General features: G+C 51.5%; 2 protein-coding genes across 5 annotated transcripts in view; both read left to right on the forward strand.

Annotated features, from left to right (window-relative positions):
• The first annotated feature begins 981 nt into the window (after nucleotides 1-981).
• Nucleotides 982-17,207, forward strand: LOC116966751 (oxysterols receptor LXR-beta-like). Of its 4 annotated transcripts, none has more exons than XM_033013060.1 (12): nucleotides 982-1,252; nucleotides 4,983-5,159; nucleotides 5,938-6,027; nucleotides 6,258-6,419; nucleotides 8,691-8,852; nucleotides 9,445-9,714; nucleotides 10,371-10,579; nucleotides 11,341-11,520; nucleotides 14,196-14,295; nucleotides 15,035-15,148; nucleotides 15,854-15,948; nucleotides 16,492-17,207. In XM_033013060.1, exons 3-12 carry the CDS (start codon nucleotides 5,988-5,990, stop codon nucleotides 16,636-16,638), a joined length of 1,479 nt encoding a protein of 492 aa, XP_032868951.1. In that variant the 5' UTR covers nucleotides 982-1,252; nucleotides 4,983-5,159; nucleotides 5,938-5,987; the 3' UTR covers nucleotides 16,639-17,207. The 4 variants fall into 4 exon arrangements, with proteins under 4 accessions (XP_032868951.1, XP_032868953.1, XP_032868954.1 ...); XM_033013062.1 differs by having other exon boundaries at nucleotides 8,694-8,852; XM_033013063.1 differs by lacking the exon at nucleotides 8,691-8,852.
• pold1 (DNA polymerase delta 1, catalytic subunit) overlaps nucleotides 16,836-18,724 on the forward strand; it is a 114,052-nt gene continuing 112,163 nt past the window's right edge. The window contains exon 1 of the mRNA XM_033013117.1: nucleotides 16,836-16,965. Within this exon, the coding sequence (XP_032869008.1) occupies nucleotides 16,836-16,965 (130 nt within the window). The remainder of the gene's footprint in view (nucleotides 16,966-18,724) is intronic.

An 18,724-nucleotide genomic window follows, 5' to 3' on the forward strand; every position in this document is an offset into this window, starting at 1 on the left:
AAAGATCATCTCGGACCACTCCCATCCAGCAAATCACCTTTTTCAGTCTCTCCCTTCGGGGAGGCGCCTCAGGTCACTTGCTACTAAAACCACCCGCTTTAAAAACAGTTTCTTCCCCTCAGCAATAAGAACTCTCAATTCCGTCCAATAATCAGACAATAATATGACTTTTGATGTATACAGTGTCTTGTCTATGGTCTTTGTTTGTTCTTTTGCACTATGTATTGTTCGTGAGATTTGTCATTTGTGATGTGGTCTGGATGCACTTTATTACGGTGATCTGTGTTATTAGTGGTATGTAACAAAAGCAGTGTACCATCATGTACCGAACCCAAATACCACCAACCCTGGTTGCGTGGCAATTAAAGATTCTATTCTATTCTATATTTTCGATCTTTATATCTCCACGGCGAATGCCCGCTAACCACTTCCGCTGTTGTTGCCCCTTCAGCTCCCTCTTGTATTTACCTTCGGTTTTATCTATCTATCTATCTATCTTCTGGACTGTAAAGGTAGATAACTGTGTCTCACGGCCACCCCGACTGGCACAGTAATTTACAGCTCAAAAACGGCCGTTTTGGCGGGTGTGAACGTGCGTCACTGACATGTACCGGCGTTGGATGTTGCGGTCACGTGGGTGGGGATCTAGGCCCCAGTGACCTGTCGTGCAACCACCCTGTTGTCCTGGACATTTGCCCCTCACAAACATGGCGCCCAGTGACGCAACACAGCGGGGCAAACATCAGTCAGCACCAACTAACACGGCTGTTCCCCGCAGCCGTGTGGTAAATAAAAGACCAAAGGCCCTGCATAATATCGCCGCCTTCCGCCGGAAGTTGTGTCAGCCTCACCTCAACCAAGCTTGCTGGCGCGGCGGTGATTGACGGGCGCCGGGGCCAATGGGAGGGGGGGCTGAGTGGCAGCCGGACCAATGGGAGGGGCGGGGAGGCGGGAGCTAAGGAGGGGGGAGGGGCAAGGCAGGCAGCAGGTTAGGTTGCGCGGGAGTCGCCCTGAAGTTGTCAGCGGGGAGAGTGGCCGGGACATGGAGAGCAGCGTCGCCGCCTCACGCAGCGCCTAGCCCAGGCCCAGCCCGGCCCCCAGGCCCCCAGGCCCCAAGCCCAGGCCCCAAGCCCCAGGCCCAGCCCCCAGGCCCAGCCCAGGCCCCAGGCCCAGCCGCCGCTTACAGAGGGGAGCTCCGACTGACGGCGTGTGTGGGCGCCTCTCTCTCTTTAAATGATGCCCCACTCTGGAGGTGAGAGGGAGGAGGGGGGGGGGGAGGGGAATGAGGGGAGAATGGAGTGAGGAGGGGAGTGGGGGGAGGGTAAAGGAGGGAGTGAGGGGAGGGTAAAGGAGGGAGTGAGGGGAGAAAGGCTTGGAGGAGAGGGGAGAGTGAGAAGAGAGGAGGGGAGGGTGAAGGAGTGAGTTGAGTAGGGGACGGAGTGAGGGTGGAGGGGGAGTGTAGGGGTGGAAGGTGAGGGGAGACTTGTGTTTATTTCCTGTTTACGTGACGCCTGGGGTCCCCCCCCCCCCCTCCACCAGAAAGGGGGACAGGCCAGGCTTCAAGGGTCTGCCTTTTAAAGGAGGTGGCAGCAACACAAACAGGTTGTGTGTGTGGATGTGTCTGTATTTGTGTGTGTGTGTGTGTGTGGATGTGTCTGTATGTGTGTGTGTGTGTGTGTATGTGTCTGTATTTGTGTGTGTGTGACCATCTGTCTCTGGGACATGGATCTATCACAATAGAGGAAGATTAAGGCTGTCTGAAGAAGGGTCTCGACCCGTAACGTCACCGGTTCCTTTTCTCCAGAGATGCTGTCTGACCTGCTGAGATACTCCAGCTTTTTGTGTCTATCTTCGGTGTAATACAGCACCTGCAGTTCCTTCCTATGCAAGATGTCAGTTTAATCTGCACTAGCTCCTGACAGATCAACCCTGTTAGACTTGCATCCCTATCTGCCTATAATAACAACCCTCACCTGCCATGCTTTGTCCTGCCTCTTCCAACTTTCTTCTCTCCCACTACAAACAGTCTGAAGAAGGGTTTCAGCCCGAAACGTTGCCTATTTCCTTGGCTCCATAGATGCTGCCTCACCCGTTGTGTTTCTCCAGCATTTTTGTCTACCAGTCTGAAGAAGGGTCTTGACCCGTAACGTCATCTATCCATGTTCTCCAGAGATGCGGTCTGTCCTGCTGGGTTACTCCAGTTCTTTGTGTCCTTTTGTGTATTGACCAGCATCTGCAGTATGTTCTTTAGACTTACTCCGGCACATTATGTCTTTCTGTCCTTTGAATCACTTTTCGTTTCTGCATAATGACAGGGAAATGACTAAATGGTGATTGTACATAGTTAAGATATGACTTGATTACAAGAAAATGTACTCCAAGAGAGCTTCAAATTTGGAAGGCAGCACGATGCAATGACACGTTGCGATGAAACCTCTTGGGTCTGGTTTCAATCTGATCTCTGGGGTTAGAATAAAATCATTTCCCTTTCATCGCTGGTTGTGAGAGTTCCGTACATAAATAATTTGCTGCAATGTTTAACTGAACACAAACAAGTTCATTGTGTTATGTTTTTGAGCACTTGGCATTCCCAGCAGAGATCCTTGGTTTTCTCAATCAAGGAAGGTGGAGAATTGATGTGTTTCTTCTGCTGATCGCAGGTGAATCTCTTGTAGTTTGGTTTAGTTTAGTTTGGAGATACAGTACAGGCCCTTCGGCCCACCGAGTCTGTACCGACCAGCAATCCCCCACACATTAACCCTATCCTACACACACTAGGGATAATTTACACATACACCAAGCCAATTAACCTACAAACCTGTATGTCTTTGGAGTGTGGGAGGAAACTGAGGATCTCGGCGAAAACCCACGCGGTTACAGGGAGAATGTACAAACTCCATACAGACAGCACCCGTAGTCTGGGTCTCTGGCGCTGTAAGCCAGCAACTCTACGTCTGCGCCACCGTGCCGCCCTTTTTTTGAGTGGACTTCAGGTGTCAGTTAAACGTAGTTTGTGCCATGCAGGGACAGACGCAGGAGAACCAGGGAGAAGCCAGGTGATTGGCAAAAGGAACGTAAATGATGGGAGAAAGTAAAACATATTTGCATGACAAGTGGTTGGGATCAGGAATGTGCTGTTGGGGAGTGTGGTGGAGGCAGGATTAATCCAAGTGCCCAAAGGAGAACTGGATTAGTATGTGAAAGAAAAATAAACTGCAGGACTATGGAGAGAGGGTGGGAGAGAGAGAGAGAGAGACGGGCTAGCTGTATTGTTCCTGTGTCAGTTAGTTTGCCGACACAGATTCTACAAACTGGACGGCCTGCTTTGTGCTGTAATTCTGTGATTCTGATGCTTGCTAACTGGACTGATGTGTTGGTGGGGCATCAAGCTAGGCAGTTTGTAGAGGTTGGTCGAAGATAGGCGCACATTGCTGGAGCAACTCAGCGGGTCTGGAATTGGTGGAAGTTACCTTGGGTCTCGCCAACTGCGTTCAGTTTATTGTCACGTGTACCGAGGTACAGTGAAAAGCTTTTGTTGCGTGCTATCCAGTCAGCGGAAAGACAACACATGATTACAATCGAGTCATTTACAGTGTATGGACACATGATAATGGAATAACGTTTGGTGCAAGGTAAAGCCAGTAAGAAGGAACTGCAGACGCTGGTTTAAACCAAAGATAGACACAAAAAGCTGGAGTAACTCAGCAGAGCTGGAGTAACTCAGGCAGCATCTCTGGAGAGAAGGAATGGGTGACGTTTTGGGTCAAGGCCCTTCTTCAGAAGATAGAGTAATAACGGTTTGTGCAAGGTAAAGCTAGTAAAGTCTGATCAAAGTTAGTCCGATAGTAGTTTGGGTCTGCTCTCTGCTTGTGTTAGGATCATTCAATTGCCTGATGACATCTGGGCAGAAACTGTAGATAGACACAAAGCTGGAGTAACAGCGGGACAGGCAGCATCTCTAGAGAGAAGGAATGGGTAACGTTTTGGGTCGGGATCCTTGTATTGTCCCTCTATCCCGAGCATATTCACTGGAATTTGGAAGGATGAGAGGATATATTAGAAACATAAGATTCTTTAAGGATTGGACAGGCTAGATGCAGTACAGTTTGAGTTCATTCAGAGCAAGCTTGACGTCTGTGTGAGTGTGTGTGTGTAGACTGCTGTCTGGATAGTGAGTTGAATTCCCTCGGCAGGTGGTAGGGATGGCACTTCCCAGTCAGCTACCACGGGGTATTGATTGCAAAGCAGACCCCACCGCCTCTAGCCTTACCTGTTGGATTTTTCAGCTCTTCAATAGGGCCATATTACAATTGCACGTTTTTCCAAGCTGTTCTGGCAGTGACGAGACTCATTCCTCAGGAATGCGTTTTGAAACGAGCAGTCTCCAGTCGTATTTCCCCCATGCCAAGATGTCAGGGTCACCGATGGGAATCGGGCATCCAATGTGATTCCATGGATGGAATAGAGAGAAACGATTTCTGTGCTGGAAATAACCCTATAGACGTCTTGGCCTTTTAAAATTCTCCTTTACAAATGTCTCCCTATCTGTGTGACCTTCTCCAACTTGTAGACCTCCAGTAAGTCTTGTGTCTTCTAATTCTGGAGTGACAAGAAACTGCAGATGCAAACATTTGGAGCAAAACACCAAGTACTGGAGGAATTCTGCGGGTCGGGCATCATGTGTTGGGGGGAATGGACAGGTGGTGGTTGGGGCTGCATGGAATACAAGAAAACTCGCTATGATCTTCACCAAGACGTCAGGAATGCCAGGGGAGAATACCGGGAGTCCCAGGCCGAGTCATGGGATTTATAGAGCAAGTGGATAAATGTTTGGAAGATCTGTGAGCTGAGGGCACTGGGACATCTGGAGATGAGGTCTAGGGTGGATGAGGCATGCTCATATTGAATGGTGGAGTCGGCTAGAAGGGCTGAATAGCCTCTGCTCCTGTTTTTCCCATATTCTCACCACCGTTTGGTTTCAGGGTGAAGAGCAAGAACAGACTCCTGGCCTCGAGACAGATACCAAGGATTGTTTGGGGTGAGGAAAGACGAGCTGGGGGAAGGAGCACAGAGGTCTTTGCCCAGCGGGACTGAGCGAAGCAGCATCCATGAAGCCCTGAGGCCCGGTAGCCGAACCGTGGCTGCAAGGGCGGATGCAGGTACGTGGCCTGTTACCATGGGTCACAAGGGCATGGGTCACAGTGCATGGGTCACAGTGCATGGGTCACGTTGACCAGGGTCACTGTGGGTCACAAGAGCAAGGGTCACCGTGGATCACAAGGGCAAGGGTCACCGTGGGCCACTTAGACCAGGGCATGGGCACCATGGGCTGTTTAGTCCAGGGTCATAGGGGCAAGGGTCACCATGGGTCACAAGGGCAAGGGTCACCATAGGTCACATAGGCATGGTCAGGGTCACGTGGGCGAGGCCAGACTGTGCCCTCGGTCAGTCGGCCACTTGCTGTCCCAACAATTCATCCCACCCGCAGCAACTGTGGTTTTGGGTTCTGGGCACAACGAGAGAACATTTGCTAGCAAAATGTCTGTCACCACCTTGAGTCATAGTCACTCAGCACAGAATCAGGCCCTTCAGCCCAACTCGCCCAATTTGCCCCATTTCAGATAGTCCCAATAGCCCGTGTTTAGCTCACGTACCTCTGAATAATTCCCTTCTCTATGACCCTTGTTTGTGTGTGTCAGGTGAGATATATATGTGTGTATAGATATAGAAGAGAGATTTCCTTTGTCCTGTTTTCACACCTTGCATTTCCTTATCTGTGTATCTCCCTCTCCCCTGACAGAAGTCTGAAGAAGGGTCTCGACCCAAAACGTCACCCATTCCTTCTCTCCAGAGATGCTGCCTGTCCCGCTGAGTTACTCCAGCATTTTGTGTTTGTCTTTGATCTACTGACACGCTGTTTTTGATTTTTGTTCTCAGATTCCTTCCGGGTTTGTATTTTCACAATGCAGCGGAGCCCGTGATGGAAGATGTCCTTCCCGGCTGTGAATGGCTTGGACCCTGGCCGCGGTAGGTTGACCTGTAGAAGCCAGGGCCAGAGAGAGGTGGACGGGTGGAGGTGGAGGGGAGGAGAGTGCGAGGGGAAGGGGGGGAGAGGGGGTAGAGGGGATAGAGGGGAGGGGAGGTGAGGGGAGAGAGAGGGGGAGGTGAGGGGAGAGCGAGGGGGGAAGTGGAGTTTCATTGTTTCATTGACATAGGTTAATGATGATTCCGTTCACCCGGTCCCATTCTTGTTTCAGAAGATGACAAAGGTGCTGCAGAGGGTGTGTCGGGGGAGAGCAGGGCTGTTGCACCGTACCGTGTGAAGGAGGAGGATGATGGGGAGGAGGTTCGTGACCCGGCCTCCGCCGTCCACACCGGCTCGTTCCCCGCTGAGTCCGACGGCTTGCTTTACATCAGCGGTACGTTTCCTTAAAGTCACCGCGATCTCTAAAGATCTTTTGAAAAGTTTCATTTTTGAATAAACGCTAATTAATGGTTTAGCTTTGTTTAGAGGTACAGTGTGGAACAGGCCCTTTGGCCCACTGAGTCCGCGCCGACCAGCGATCCCCGCACACTAACACTATCCTGCACAGTAGGGACAATATAGCATTTTACCAAGCCAACTAGCTTACTAACCTGTATGTCTTTGAAGGAGGAAACCGAAGATCTCATAAAACCCACACGGTCACGGGGAGAATGTACAGACACCGTGCAGACAGCACCCGTAGTCAGAATCGAACCTGTGTCCCCGGCCTTGACAGTGCTGTAAGACAGCAATTCTACCACTGCACCGCCATACAGTGGTTTGTGGAAACAGGAAGCTGCACATACTGGTTAGCACAGTAAACGACAGAGTGCTGGAGTAACTCAACGGGTCAGGCAGCATCTCTGGAGATCATGGATAGGTGGTCTCGATTTGAAACGTCACCTATCTATGTTCTCCACAGATGCTGCCTGACCCACTGAGTTACTCCAGCACTCTGTGAAACGTCACCTATCCATGTTCTCCACAGATGCTGCCTGACCCGCTGAGTTACTCCAGCACTCTGTGAAACGTCACCTATCCATGTTCTCCACAGATGCTGCCTGACCCACTGAGTTACTCCAGCACTCTCTGATTTATATTACTCATTTATCCAACAAGAGTATAGTTGATAATCAAACATTTAGCAGCCATTCCTACTTGCACCCACCTTCACGATCGGCTGGAGTCTTCAGGTGAAGGTGCTGACAGTGTTGTGGGGAGGCAGTCCTAAGTGGTCATGAGGGAACAGAGATATATTTCCTAATCAGTACGCAGTAATAAAAAATAGCGCAACATCAAAATACTAGTATCTATTTAATTCAGGACAGGAATATTTCCAGCACTTCTGCCCAAATGTTTGGTGCATGTTGTTTAAACACAAGACTGTTCATTTTCAACAGTTTTCTATTTACAATTATAATCGCCAATTTTACAACGGAGAAGTCGGCATTGAGACCAACATGTCTGCCTCGTCGCCTGCTGTATTGTATAGGTCCATGTGTAGGAAGGAACTGCAGATGCTGGTTGATATTGAAGGTAGACACAAAATGCTGGAGTAACTCAGCAGGGCTGGCAGCATCTCTGGAGAGCAGGAATGGGTGATGTTTCGGGATGAGACCCTTCTTCAGGGTGAGGCTGCACCTTGAATATTGCACACAGATATGGAAACGCTACTTCAGGACAAGGATACCAGTGACAGGGTTACAACGGAACCTCACTGATTGTTTCGTTGAATGCTTGCGCTTGGAACACCAACGCATACCGGATCTCCCGGTCGCTAACCATTTTAACTCCTCTTCCCATTCCCATATTGACCTTTCTGTCCTGGGCCTCCTCCATTACCAGAGTAAAATAAAAATTGGTAAAGATTTTTTTTAAAGTGACTTGGACAGCACAGTGGCGCAACTGGTCGAGCTGCTGCTGCCGCCTCACAGCACCAGAGATCCAGGTTTGATCCTGACCTCGTGTGCTGTCTGTGTGGAGTTTGCATGCTCTCCCTGTGACCGCGTGGGTTTCCTCCCACATCCCAAAGACGTGCGGGTTTGTAGATTAATTGCCGTCTAAATTGCCCCGAGTGTGTGGAGAGTGGATGAGAAAGTGGGATAACATGGAGCGAGTGTGAGCGAGTGATCGATGGTCGGCATGGACTCGGTGGGCCTGTTTCCATGCTGTGTCTCCAAACTAAAACTATGATAAATGTACAATTCTCAAGCTTCATTGAATTGTTTTGTTTGGTTAATTATTTCATTCACCCTAACCGTGTGGGTTTTCTCCGAGATCTCCGGTTTCCTCCCCCATTTGAAAGGCGTACAGGTTTGTAGGTTAATTGGCTTGGTATAAATGTAAATTGTCCCTGGTGTGTGTAGGCTAGTGTGCGGGAATCGCTGGTCGGCGCGGACTTGGTGGGCCGAAGGGCCTGTTTCTGCACAGTATCTTTTAAAAAAAACTAAAAACTATCCCATAGATAGACACAAAATGCTGGAGTAACTCAGTGGAACAGGCAGTATCTCTGGAGAGAAGGAATGGGTGACGTTACGGGCCGAGTCCCTTCTGACTGAAAAAGTGACTTGGACGGTACCTGTCTAACTGTTTCTTAAGCGTCTACCTTCGGTTTAAACCAGCATCTGCAGTTCCTTCCTACACGTTAAAAACTTGCTTGTTTCAGAAGATGACAAAGGTGCTGCAGAGGGTGTGTCGGGGGAGAGCAAGGCCGTTGCACCGTACCGTGTGAAGGAGGAGGATGATGGGGAGGAGGTTCGTGACCCGGCCTCCACCGTCCACACCGGCTCGTTCCCCGCTGAGTCCGACGGCTTGCTTTACATCAGCGGTAAGTTTCCTTAAAGTCACCGCGATCTCGAAAGATCTTAAGAAAAGTTTCTTTAAAAAAAAAAACTCTGGCATGTTTTATATTAAAAAGATGGTCAGGCAACATCTCTGGAGAGCAGGGATGGGTGGATATCTATTTTATTAACTGGCGGAGTGTCCCGAAACGTCACCTACCCATGTTCAAAATATAAATAACTATTTAATTCAGGACAGGAACTGGAGTAACTCAGCGGGACAGGCAGCATCTCTGGAGAGAAGGAATGGGTGACGTTTCAGGTCATAGAAACATAGAAAATAGGTGCAGGAGTAGGCCATTCGGCCCTTCGAGCCAGCACCGCCATTCAATATGATCAAGTCTAATCATCCAACTCAGTCGAGACCCTTCTTCATGGATGGGTACATGGATAGGAAAGGATTAGAGGTGATCAGCCGTGATCACATTGGTCGTGCTGGCTCGAAGGGCCGAATGGCCTACTCCCGCACCTATTGTCTATATGGGACGAGCTGAGATGGGGTATTGTGGACGTGATGGGCTGTGCGACCCTGAATCTGTGCGTGGCAGTCGGTCACCGACCCGCGATTGTGCCTTTCAGGGGACGAGCCCAGCGTGAAGCGCAAGAAGGGCCCTGCGCCGAAGATGCTGGGTAACGAGGTGTGCAGCGTGTGTGGGGACAAGGCGTCCGGCTTCCACTACAACGTGCTGAGTTGCGAGGGCTGCAAGGGCTTCTTCCGTCGCAGCGTGATCAAGAGCGCGCAGTACACGTGCAAGAGTAGCGGCAAGTGTGAGATGGACGTGTACATGCGGCGCAAGTGCCAGGAGTGCCGGCTGAGGAAGTGTCGCGAAGCTGGGATGAGGGACCATTGTAAGTCAGCGATACGTCATGTGAAACTCTCGCGGGAATTGTGTTTGGGGTCTCGGTACAAGACAGCCAACTTTTAAAACAATTTTATCAGTTAATAGTTCAGTTTAGTCTATTGTCGCGTGTACCGAGGTACAGTTAAAAGTTTTTGTTGCGTGCTAAACAGTCAGCGGAAAGACAATACACGATTGCACTTGATCCATTTACAGTGTATAGATACATGATACATGATAGAACAGCACAGGTACAGGCCCTTCGGCCCACCATGTCTGTGCTGAACGTGATGCCAAGACCGAGTCTCGTTTTCTAAAAGATCCGATCACATTGAGTCTGAATCTGCCCGTGCATTTAGATAGTGGAAAGCGGCCAGTTGACCCACAAACCCGCACGTCTTTGGGATGTGGCCACAGGGAGAACGTGCAAACTCCACACAGACGCACGGTGCCCATTGTGGCGGAGGGCAGTGCCTTGTACCCGCTATCCCTGCTACCCCTCACGGTGCCCGTTGAGGCAGAATGCAGTGTGTTGTACCCGCTAGACCCACTACCCCTCACTGTGCCTATTGCCGCTACCCCATAACAGTTCAGGATTGAGGCAGAGTGAAGTGCGTTGTACCCACTAGGCCCGCCACCCCTCACTGTGCCCGTTGCCGCCCCCAGGCGTCCTGTCGGAGGAGCAGATCCGCAGCAAGAAGCAGAGGAAGCGGGAGGAGGAGCTGGTGGCGCCGGAGGTGGCGGCGGCGGAGGCTTTGCCCGAGGCGACGGACAAGGCCCGGCTCACGGCCGAGCAGGAGGAGATGATCCAGCAGCTGGTGGCCGCCCAGCAGCAGTGTAACAAGCGCTCCTTCAGTGACCAACCCAAGGTCACGGTGAGTCCCAGCCCTGCCCTGGACTGCCCCGCGACACCACCCCACCCTGCACCGCTCCACCCCGCACCACCACACAACACCACCCCGCCCTGCACCACTCCCGACCCAAAATGTCGTCTATCCATGTTCTCCAGAGATGAATGAATGACACTTTATCACATGGACATACTTTGCTATACACAAAGTATGCAAAGAGTGGCCATGTAAAGGGCGCCGACTGAGGTACAGATGTCCAATATAGTCCCCAATGGTTATCTTGGTAGCCCCCCTCCCTTGCCGGGTCCACTGACTGATCCATTGAGTTACTCCAGTGCTTGGTATCTTTAGGTACTCCTCTCTCTCCATCCCTCCCCCACCCAAGTGGTACCAGCTTCAGTGGTGTTCAGAGTCACGTTGCCAGTACCCTGTACACCTAGCCCACAGCTAACAGTCACCTGTTTCCTTTATCATCATTACGTTTTTGCATATCTTCTGGATCTCTCCACATCACTGTCTATATCTCTCGCTCCCCTCTCCCCTGACTCTCAGTCTGAAGAAGGGTTTCAACTCGTTTCGATTTCGTCACCTATTCCTTTTCTCCAGAGATGCTGCCTGACCAGCTGAGTTACTCCAGCACCATGTGTTTATACTTGGTGTCTTCACCTGGGCTCGGACTTGCTTGCTACTTGTGAACAGTGAGTTTGGTTTTTAATGTCGAGGATATTTCCTGAACATGTTCATTAAAGCCTTGCATTCCCTCCTCTTTCCCCCCCCCCCCCCAGCCCTGGCCACAAGGCAATGACCCCCACAACCGGGAGACACGGCAGCAACGCTTTGCCCACTTCACCGAGCTGGCGATCATCTCCGTCCAAGAGATCGTCGACTTTGCCAAACAGATTCCGGGCTTCCTCGACCTCTCGCGAGAGGACCAGATTGCACTATTGAAGGCATCCACGATCGAGGTGAGGACAAACACAAACCTTCCTAAATGCTGCCCGCATCTCTGGAGAGAAGGAACGGGCGACTTTTCGGGTCGAGACCTTTCTTCAGAATGATTCTGACAGGTTTCTCGACCCGAAACGTCACCCATTCGTGGTCAGGGTGGTGTGGGTCACTGGGGAGCGTGGGTCAGGGTGGCGTGGGTCAGGGTAGCGTGGGTCAGGGTGGCGTGGCCAAGGTGGTGTGGGTCACGGGAGCATGGGTCAGGGTGGTGTGGGTCACGGGAGCATGGGTCAGGGTGGCGTGGGTCAGGGTGGCGTGGGTCAGGGTGGCGTGGGTCAGGGTGGTGTGGGTCAGGGTGGCGTGGGTCAGCGTGGCGTGGGTCTTTGACCACTACACTTCCTAATTCTGATAATAGACACGGTTGTCAATGGGGCACATGGGAATTGGAAGGGCCTGTCTGTGTGACTCTGCATTCTGCTCCAGCAGAGGCCCATGTGGCAGGCAGTCAGTTTCACACTCTGACCACAGATTCCCTCAACTACTCCTGTAATTCTATTTTGCATTTTGTGCTGGAACTTTGGACCCATTCGCCCACTATTTACAGGATAATAACCTTTCATAATCCTTTATCAGGTCACCTTTAACCCGCTAAGCTCTCACGGAAACAAAGCTCGCTGGTTTTATGCCGTGGTGAATCAGAGCTTTGTTTTGCCCTTTCCTCTAGCATACCTGGTACGTAGTGCATCTGCTACAGTCTTGGGCACTGCTAATGTTACCCACTTGCTTAAGTATTTTGGGCTCTAAGGAACCATCAGTGTTTCTGTTTTCTGTCATTTTACGGTCTTATCTGCTTACACCATCGCCCTTGTAATGACCCACGCCTGCACTACAAAGTCCTTCTGCAAAAATAACAATGTCTCCACCTGAAACGTCACCCATGCTGCCTGTCCCGCTGAGTTACTCCAGCTTTTTGTGTCTATCTTTGGTTTAAAGCAGCATCTCCAGTTCCTTCCCACACATTGCAACTTGAGGCTTGTTCCCTACCTAGGCTAGGAGTGTGTTTAATTCAAAACAAAATAAGTTGCACTGAGAAAGAATCTTCCAATACACTGCAGATATGAGAAGGGGGTGGGGCTTGGGGTGGTGTTCTAAATGCAGAACTCTGCGTTAGAAGTATTATTTCACAAACAAGGTTAGAGGGATCCAGCTATGAAGCAGAGGTAGCCAGCCTGGCGTTGGTGGGTAGGGAAAGAGGCAGCGTACACCTGTAGATAGCTGTGGACCAAAACTTGTTCCAAAAGGTGGCGTGCCTTCCCCTGGGCAGGTACGCTGGGCAGGTGTCTCCTGGGCAATAAACAGCCAACCTTGTCGGTAACACCCATGATCTGTGGATCAATAAATAATGTTAGGGAAAAGCACAACAGCAGGAAGAGGACAGGGCTTATGGACGTCAGCAAGGCTTGGCCAAGGTCCAGCATGCTGGGCAGATCTGGAAAAGAGAGATCGCTTGGAATCCAAGGAGAGCTAGCTAATGGGATTCGACAGTGGCTTAGAGGAAGGAGTCAAAGGGCAAGGGTTTAGATTTTAGTTTAGAGATACAGCGTGGAAACAGGCTTAGAGAACCCGGAGAAAATGCACGCGGTCACGGGGAGAACGTACAAACTCCATACAGACAGCACCCGTAGTCAGGATGGGACCCGGGTCTCTGGCGCTGTGAGGCAGCAGCTCTACCCGCTGCACCACCGCGCCGGCCCATCTGTCAGGGAATTCCTGGAAAGGTGAAGCCATTGTAGTGTGTGGTGCGCAGGTGACTGACCCTCGGCTCTGTAACAGCGATCAATAATTGTTCCATGTCCAGCTGCCAGGCGCACTTGAACCCAGGTAGCCTCACACCCTGTTGCAACAACGGACCAGCTTGGTGGCCCAGCGGGTAGAGCTGCTGCCTCACAGCGCCAGAGACCCGGGTTCCATCCTGCCCACGGGTGCTGTCTGTACGGAGTTTGCACCTTCTCCCCGTGACTTGTGTGGGTTTTCTCCGAGATCTTCCGTTTCCTCCCACACTCCAAAGACGTGCAGATCTGTAGGTGAATTGGCTTGGTATTAATGTAAAATTGTCCCCAGTGTGTGTAGGACAGAGCCAATATATGGGGATCGCTGGTTGGCACGGACTTGGTGGGCCGAATGGCCTGTTTCCGTGCTGTATCTCTGTCTCTGTATATCTACTCCACCCATCTACCGGTCACTCCTACTGCCCCATGGCTTGTATCCACCTATCACATGCCAGGCGTTGCCCCACCCCCATCTCTTTTCCAGCTTTCTTCCCCCCAACTCCAATCAGTCTGGAAAAAGTCTCCCCACCCAAAACGTTGTCTGATTTAACGATACATTAAATGTGGAGCAAAACTTGTGTCAATTATATTTATATCATGAAGTATGTTCATAAGTGATAGGAGCAGAATTAGGCCGTTCGGCCCATCAAGTCTATTCCGCCGTTCCGTCATGTTATGTGGTAGAACAATAGACAATAGGTGCAGCAGTAGGCCATTCGGCCCTTCGAGGGAAGATGCATCTCCAGCTGGAACTGGCAGACCCTGTGTCCCCGGTTCAGTGTGAGGGATGAGAGGTGGACTTGAGTTGGGTGGGGATGCCAGACTGGTGCTGATGTGGCCTTTTATCTCCTCCCTCCCTCTCCCAGATCATGCTGCTGGAGACAGCGCGGCGATACAACCACGAGACGGAATGCATCACCTTCCTCAAGGACTTCACCTATAGCAAGGCCGACTTCGCACGGGCAGGTGAGCTTGGTTCATCGTCACGCGTACCGAGGTACAGCGAAAAGCTACCCTGACTCTCGGTCCGAAGAAGGGTCTCGGCCCGAAACGGCGCCCATTCCTTCTCTCCAGAGATCCCGCTGAGTTCCTTCAGCACTTTGTGTCTACCTTGGATGAAAAGTTTTTGCTGCGTGCCATATTCATGATTGGTAAGATTGTTAAGGTTTTGGACATGCTAGAGGCTGGAAACATGTTCCCGGTGTTGGGAGGAGTCCAGAACCAGGGGCCACAGTTTAAGAATAAGGAGTAAGCCATTTAGAACGGAGACGAGGAAACACTTTTCCTCACAGAGAGTGGTGAGTCTGTGGAATTCTCTGCCTCGGAGGGCGGTGGAGGCGGGTTCTCTGGATGCTTTCAAGGGGATGTTTCCACTAGTGGGAGAGTCTAGGACTAGAGGGCTCTTAAAAATAGCGGAGTCAGGGGATATGGGGAGAAGGCAGGAACGGGGTACTGATTGGGGATGATCAGCCATGAACACATTGAATGGCGGTGCTGGCTCGAAGGGGCGAATGGCCTACTCCTACACCTATTGTCTATTGTAAGGGTGTCCAATGTTATGGGGAGATGGCAGGAGAATGTGGTTTGAAAGGGAACGATAAATCAGCCACGATCGAATGGCGGTGAAGACTAGATGGGCTGAATGGCCTAATTCTGCCCCTGCGTCTAATGGCTTTCTCTCTCTCTCTCTCTCTCTCTCTCTCAGGGTTGCAGTTTGGGTTCATTAACCCGATCTTCGAGTTTTCGAAGGGCATGAGGAAGCTGCAACTGGACGATGCGGAGTATGCGCTGCTCATCGCCATCAACATCTTCTCCGCAGGTCAGTGGCCCTTACTCTGTCCCCGCCACAACCATCTCACCCTGGGGCCCCACAAGCAGAGTCCGGAGCCCCGTTACTGGTATCGGTGTTGGTTTCTCATTGCCACATGCTGAAGTACAGTGAAAAACCTTCTCTGCCTCTTACCCAGTCAAATCATACTACACACGAAGGCAATCAGACCATGCACAGTTACAGGGTACCTGCTGAAGGCAGGTGCAATAGGGGGTGGAACAGGCTTCATTTCACTATTGACATTTCATGTCTAGTCAGATGTAGTGGGCCGAATGGCCTGTACCCGTGCAGCACTGCGCTGTATTTTAGTGTAAACCAGTTGGCTTTGGTAAAAGTGTAAATTGTCCCGAGTGTGTGTAGGATAGTGTTGGTGTGCGGGGATCGCTGGTTGGTGCGGGCTTGGTGGGCTGAAGAGCCTGTTTCCATGTTGTATCTCTAAACTAAAGTTGGAGATAGATTAGAAATGCTGGAGTAACTCAGCGGGACAGGCGGCATCTCTGGAGAGAAGGAATGGGCGACGTTTCGGGTCGAGACCCTTCTTCAGGCAAGGGTCTTGACTCGAAACGTCACCCATTCCTTCTCTCCAGAGATGCCGCCTGTCCCGCTGAGTTACTCCAGCATTTTGTGTCTTTCTTTGGTCTAAGCCGGCGTCTGCAGTTCCTTCCTGAACGAGAGGTGTGCTTGTGTTTGTAGACCGGCCCAACGTGGAGGACCACCAGCTGGTGGAGCGACGGCAGCAGCCCTACGTCGAGGCACTTCACTCGTACTTGCGGATCAAGCGACCAAAGGTAAGGTGTGGCACCGCACCCGCTCCGTGCTGTAATGTGGCGGGTCTGATGCCCACCGTCTCTGGGACACCACCTCCTCCGTACACACCAGGAACCACAGGTGCTGGTTACCCAAACACTCGCGTACACACACGCCACACACACACACACACACACGTGCACGCACGCGTACACACACATGTGCATATATGCGCGCAAACGCGTACACACACGTGCACGTATGCGTGCACACGCGCACACACACACACACACTGCTGGAGTAACTCAGTGGGTCAGGCAGTGTCTGTGGAGAGAAGGATTGGGTGACGTTACGGGTCAGACTGAAAAAGGGTCTCGACCTGAAGCATCACCCATTCCTTCTCTCCAGAAATGCTGTCTGTTCCACTGAGTTACTCCAGCATTTTGTGTTTATCTTCGGTTTAAACTAGCTTCTGCAGTTCTTTCCTACACAAGTAATTGTTCTGTTGTGTGTATTGGCTCTAACCTGTTCTCCGGTCTCCCCCCCCCCCTCTCCCCCTCCCCCCCCCCATGTCCGTGCCCTAGGACCACCTGATGTTCCCCCGCATGCTGATGAAGCTGGTCAGCCTACGGACACTGAGCAGTGTCCACTCTGAGCAGGTCTTTGCTCTGCGTCTCCAGGACAAGAAGCTGCCGCCTCTGCTCTCCGAGATCTGGGACGTGCATGAGTGACGGAGGGAGGAGTGATGCCGCACGGCAGCCGGCCGGCCACGGGGGGTCCTGTCCCCCCTCCACCCACCTCCCGCCCCCCCCAACCTGGAATTGCAAAAGAGGAAGGAAAACTACAGCCTGTCTTTTTGTAAAAAAAAACTAAAACACAAAGGGAAAAAAAAACGCAACCGGGTCCTGACCAATGTGGGAGAGCAGGGATGTTGGCCGGTCGGTCAGCAAAGGACGGCTATCGGACTGTACGTGAGCGCAGGACTCTGTATCTGGAGCAGTGGACGTCCCAGGGCGCTGGGTCTGGAGCAGTGGACATCCCAGAGCCTGATGACCAGGGTTGTGGACATCCCAGAGCATTGTGTCCAGGGTTGTGGAAGCTTCCATCAACGCACTTACTAGATGGAACTCCACGCTGCCCTGGCACTAAGGAATGGCCGCTGCCACCCACCCACCCCTCCCCCACCCTGCGTCGGCCTCCAGCGCTGACTACCCCCTAGAGATTTCAACTGATCACTTGGGAGATTATTTTTGCCCAATAATATATATATATATATATATATGAAGTTCAATGTTTTTTTAAAAAATGAGCTAATTTTCAGACCAAGATCAAATTCAATCTGGAATTGGAGCATGATTGTGGCAGAGACCGTGTGTGTGTGTGTGCGCGCGCGTGTGTGCGTGCGTGTGTGTGTGTGCGTGCGTGTGTGTGTGTGTGTGCGTGCACGAACATGTACATCCCTGTATGAGTGTGTTGTACAAGTGTACACGTGTGTGTGTACGAGCGCGTACACGCCCATGTGTACGAGTTGCACACTATGTGACCGTGTGCACAAGTGTGTATACGCACCAGTGTGTGAGCGTGTGCACAAGTGTGTGTGAGCGTGTGCACAAGTGTGTGTGAGCGTGTGCACAAGTATGTGTGAGCGTGTGTACAAGTGTGTGAGTGTGCACAAGTGTGTGAGTGTGTGCACAAGTACGTGTGAGTGTGTGCACTAGTGAGTGAGCGTGTGCACCAGTGAGTGTGAGCGTGTGCACCAGTGAGTGTGAGCACGTACACGTGTTGCGTGCGTGTTGTGTGCGGTCTTCTGCACGTTTCCACCCTGTGCTAGGTGAAGGGAATAGATGTAAAATGGCCAATGTATAACAGAGAGAGAGAGACCTATTTAGTTTTATAACAAAGGCAAGCACTACACCCCGTCTCTGGGACTGACGACTGAAGCATTGATGTGTCCGTGCCTCTGATCATCGCCCCTCCATTCCCCACATGCTCGAACAAATGACAACTTCTCTCTGTGAAACGTCACCTATCCATGTTCTCCACAGATGCTGCCTGACCCGCTGAGTTACTCCAGCACTCTGTGTCTATGTTTGGGGCCAGGTACAATTGGGGCTCATCTCTTCAGGCAACCCCCCTCCCCCCTCCCCCAGGGGATTGGCAAAGGTAAACCCAGAGCACCAAGAACACCACCATTGACTCAGACCCCTCCCTTGTCCACTCCCATTTAAGCAAGACTGGAATCTGGTGATGTTCTCTCCATGCTAAGAGCAGCACAGTGCCGCAGCTGGTAGAGTCATTGCCTCCCAGCGCCGGAGACCCGGGTTCCCATCCTGACCTCAGGTGGAGTTTGCACGTTCTCCCTGTGGCCGCGTGGGTTTCCTCTGGGTGCTCGGGTCTCCTCCCACATCCCAAAGTCGTGCAGGTTTTCGTAGGTTAATCGCCCCCTCAGTAAATTGCTGCTAATGTGTAGGGAGTGGATTCTGATGTGGGATAACATAGGACTAGTGCGAAGGGGTGATCGATGGTCGGCATGGACTCAGTGGGCCGAAGGGCCTGTTTCCATCTAACCGCCAGAGGCAACAGCACGGTTGAGTTGCTTGCAGCATGAAGCGACGGAGATGAGGGGGTGTGATTCGGACATGTTTGTGTTTGAGATGTGGTCGTGTTTGTGGGAGATGGGTGCGGTGTGAACAAGTAGGCCTGGCAGGGCAGGCTGGAGAACCAGCCCTCAGGTCTGTTAATACTGTACTCACACGCTGCATCTGTTTGCCTTGACAAGGACAGTAAAGTTGAAGGCTCACTGTTTTCCTTTACAAC

The sequence above is a fragment of the Amblyraja radiata genome, chromosome 38, assembly GCF_010909765.2.
Source record: "Amblyraja radiata isolate CabotCenter1 chromosome 38, sAmbRad1.1.pri, whole genome shotgun sequence".
NCBI lineage: Eukaryota > Metazoa > Chordata > Chondrichthyes > Rajiformes > Rajidae > Amblyraja > Amblyraja radiata.

What these genes read in the sequence shown, in the direction of transcription:
- LOC116966751 (XM_033013060.1), top strand. Translation starts at nt 5,988, where the DNA reads ATGTCCTTCCCGGCTGTGAATGGCTTGGACCCTGGCCGCG. An exon ending in CGGCTTGCTTTACATCAGCG is followed by an intron (nt 6,420 to 8,690) that starts GTACGTTTCCTT and finishes TGCTTGTTTCAG; the next exon opens with AAGATGACAAAGGTGCTGCA. An exon ending in CGGCTTGCTTTACATCAGCG is followed by an intron (nt 8,853 to 9,444) that starts GTAAGTTTCCTT and finishes TGTGCCTTTCAG; the next exon opens with GGGACGAGCCCAGCGTGAAG.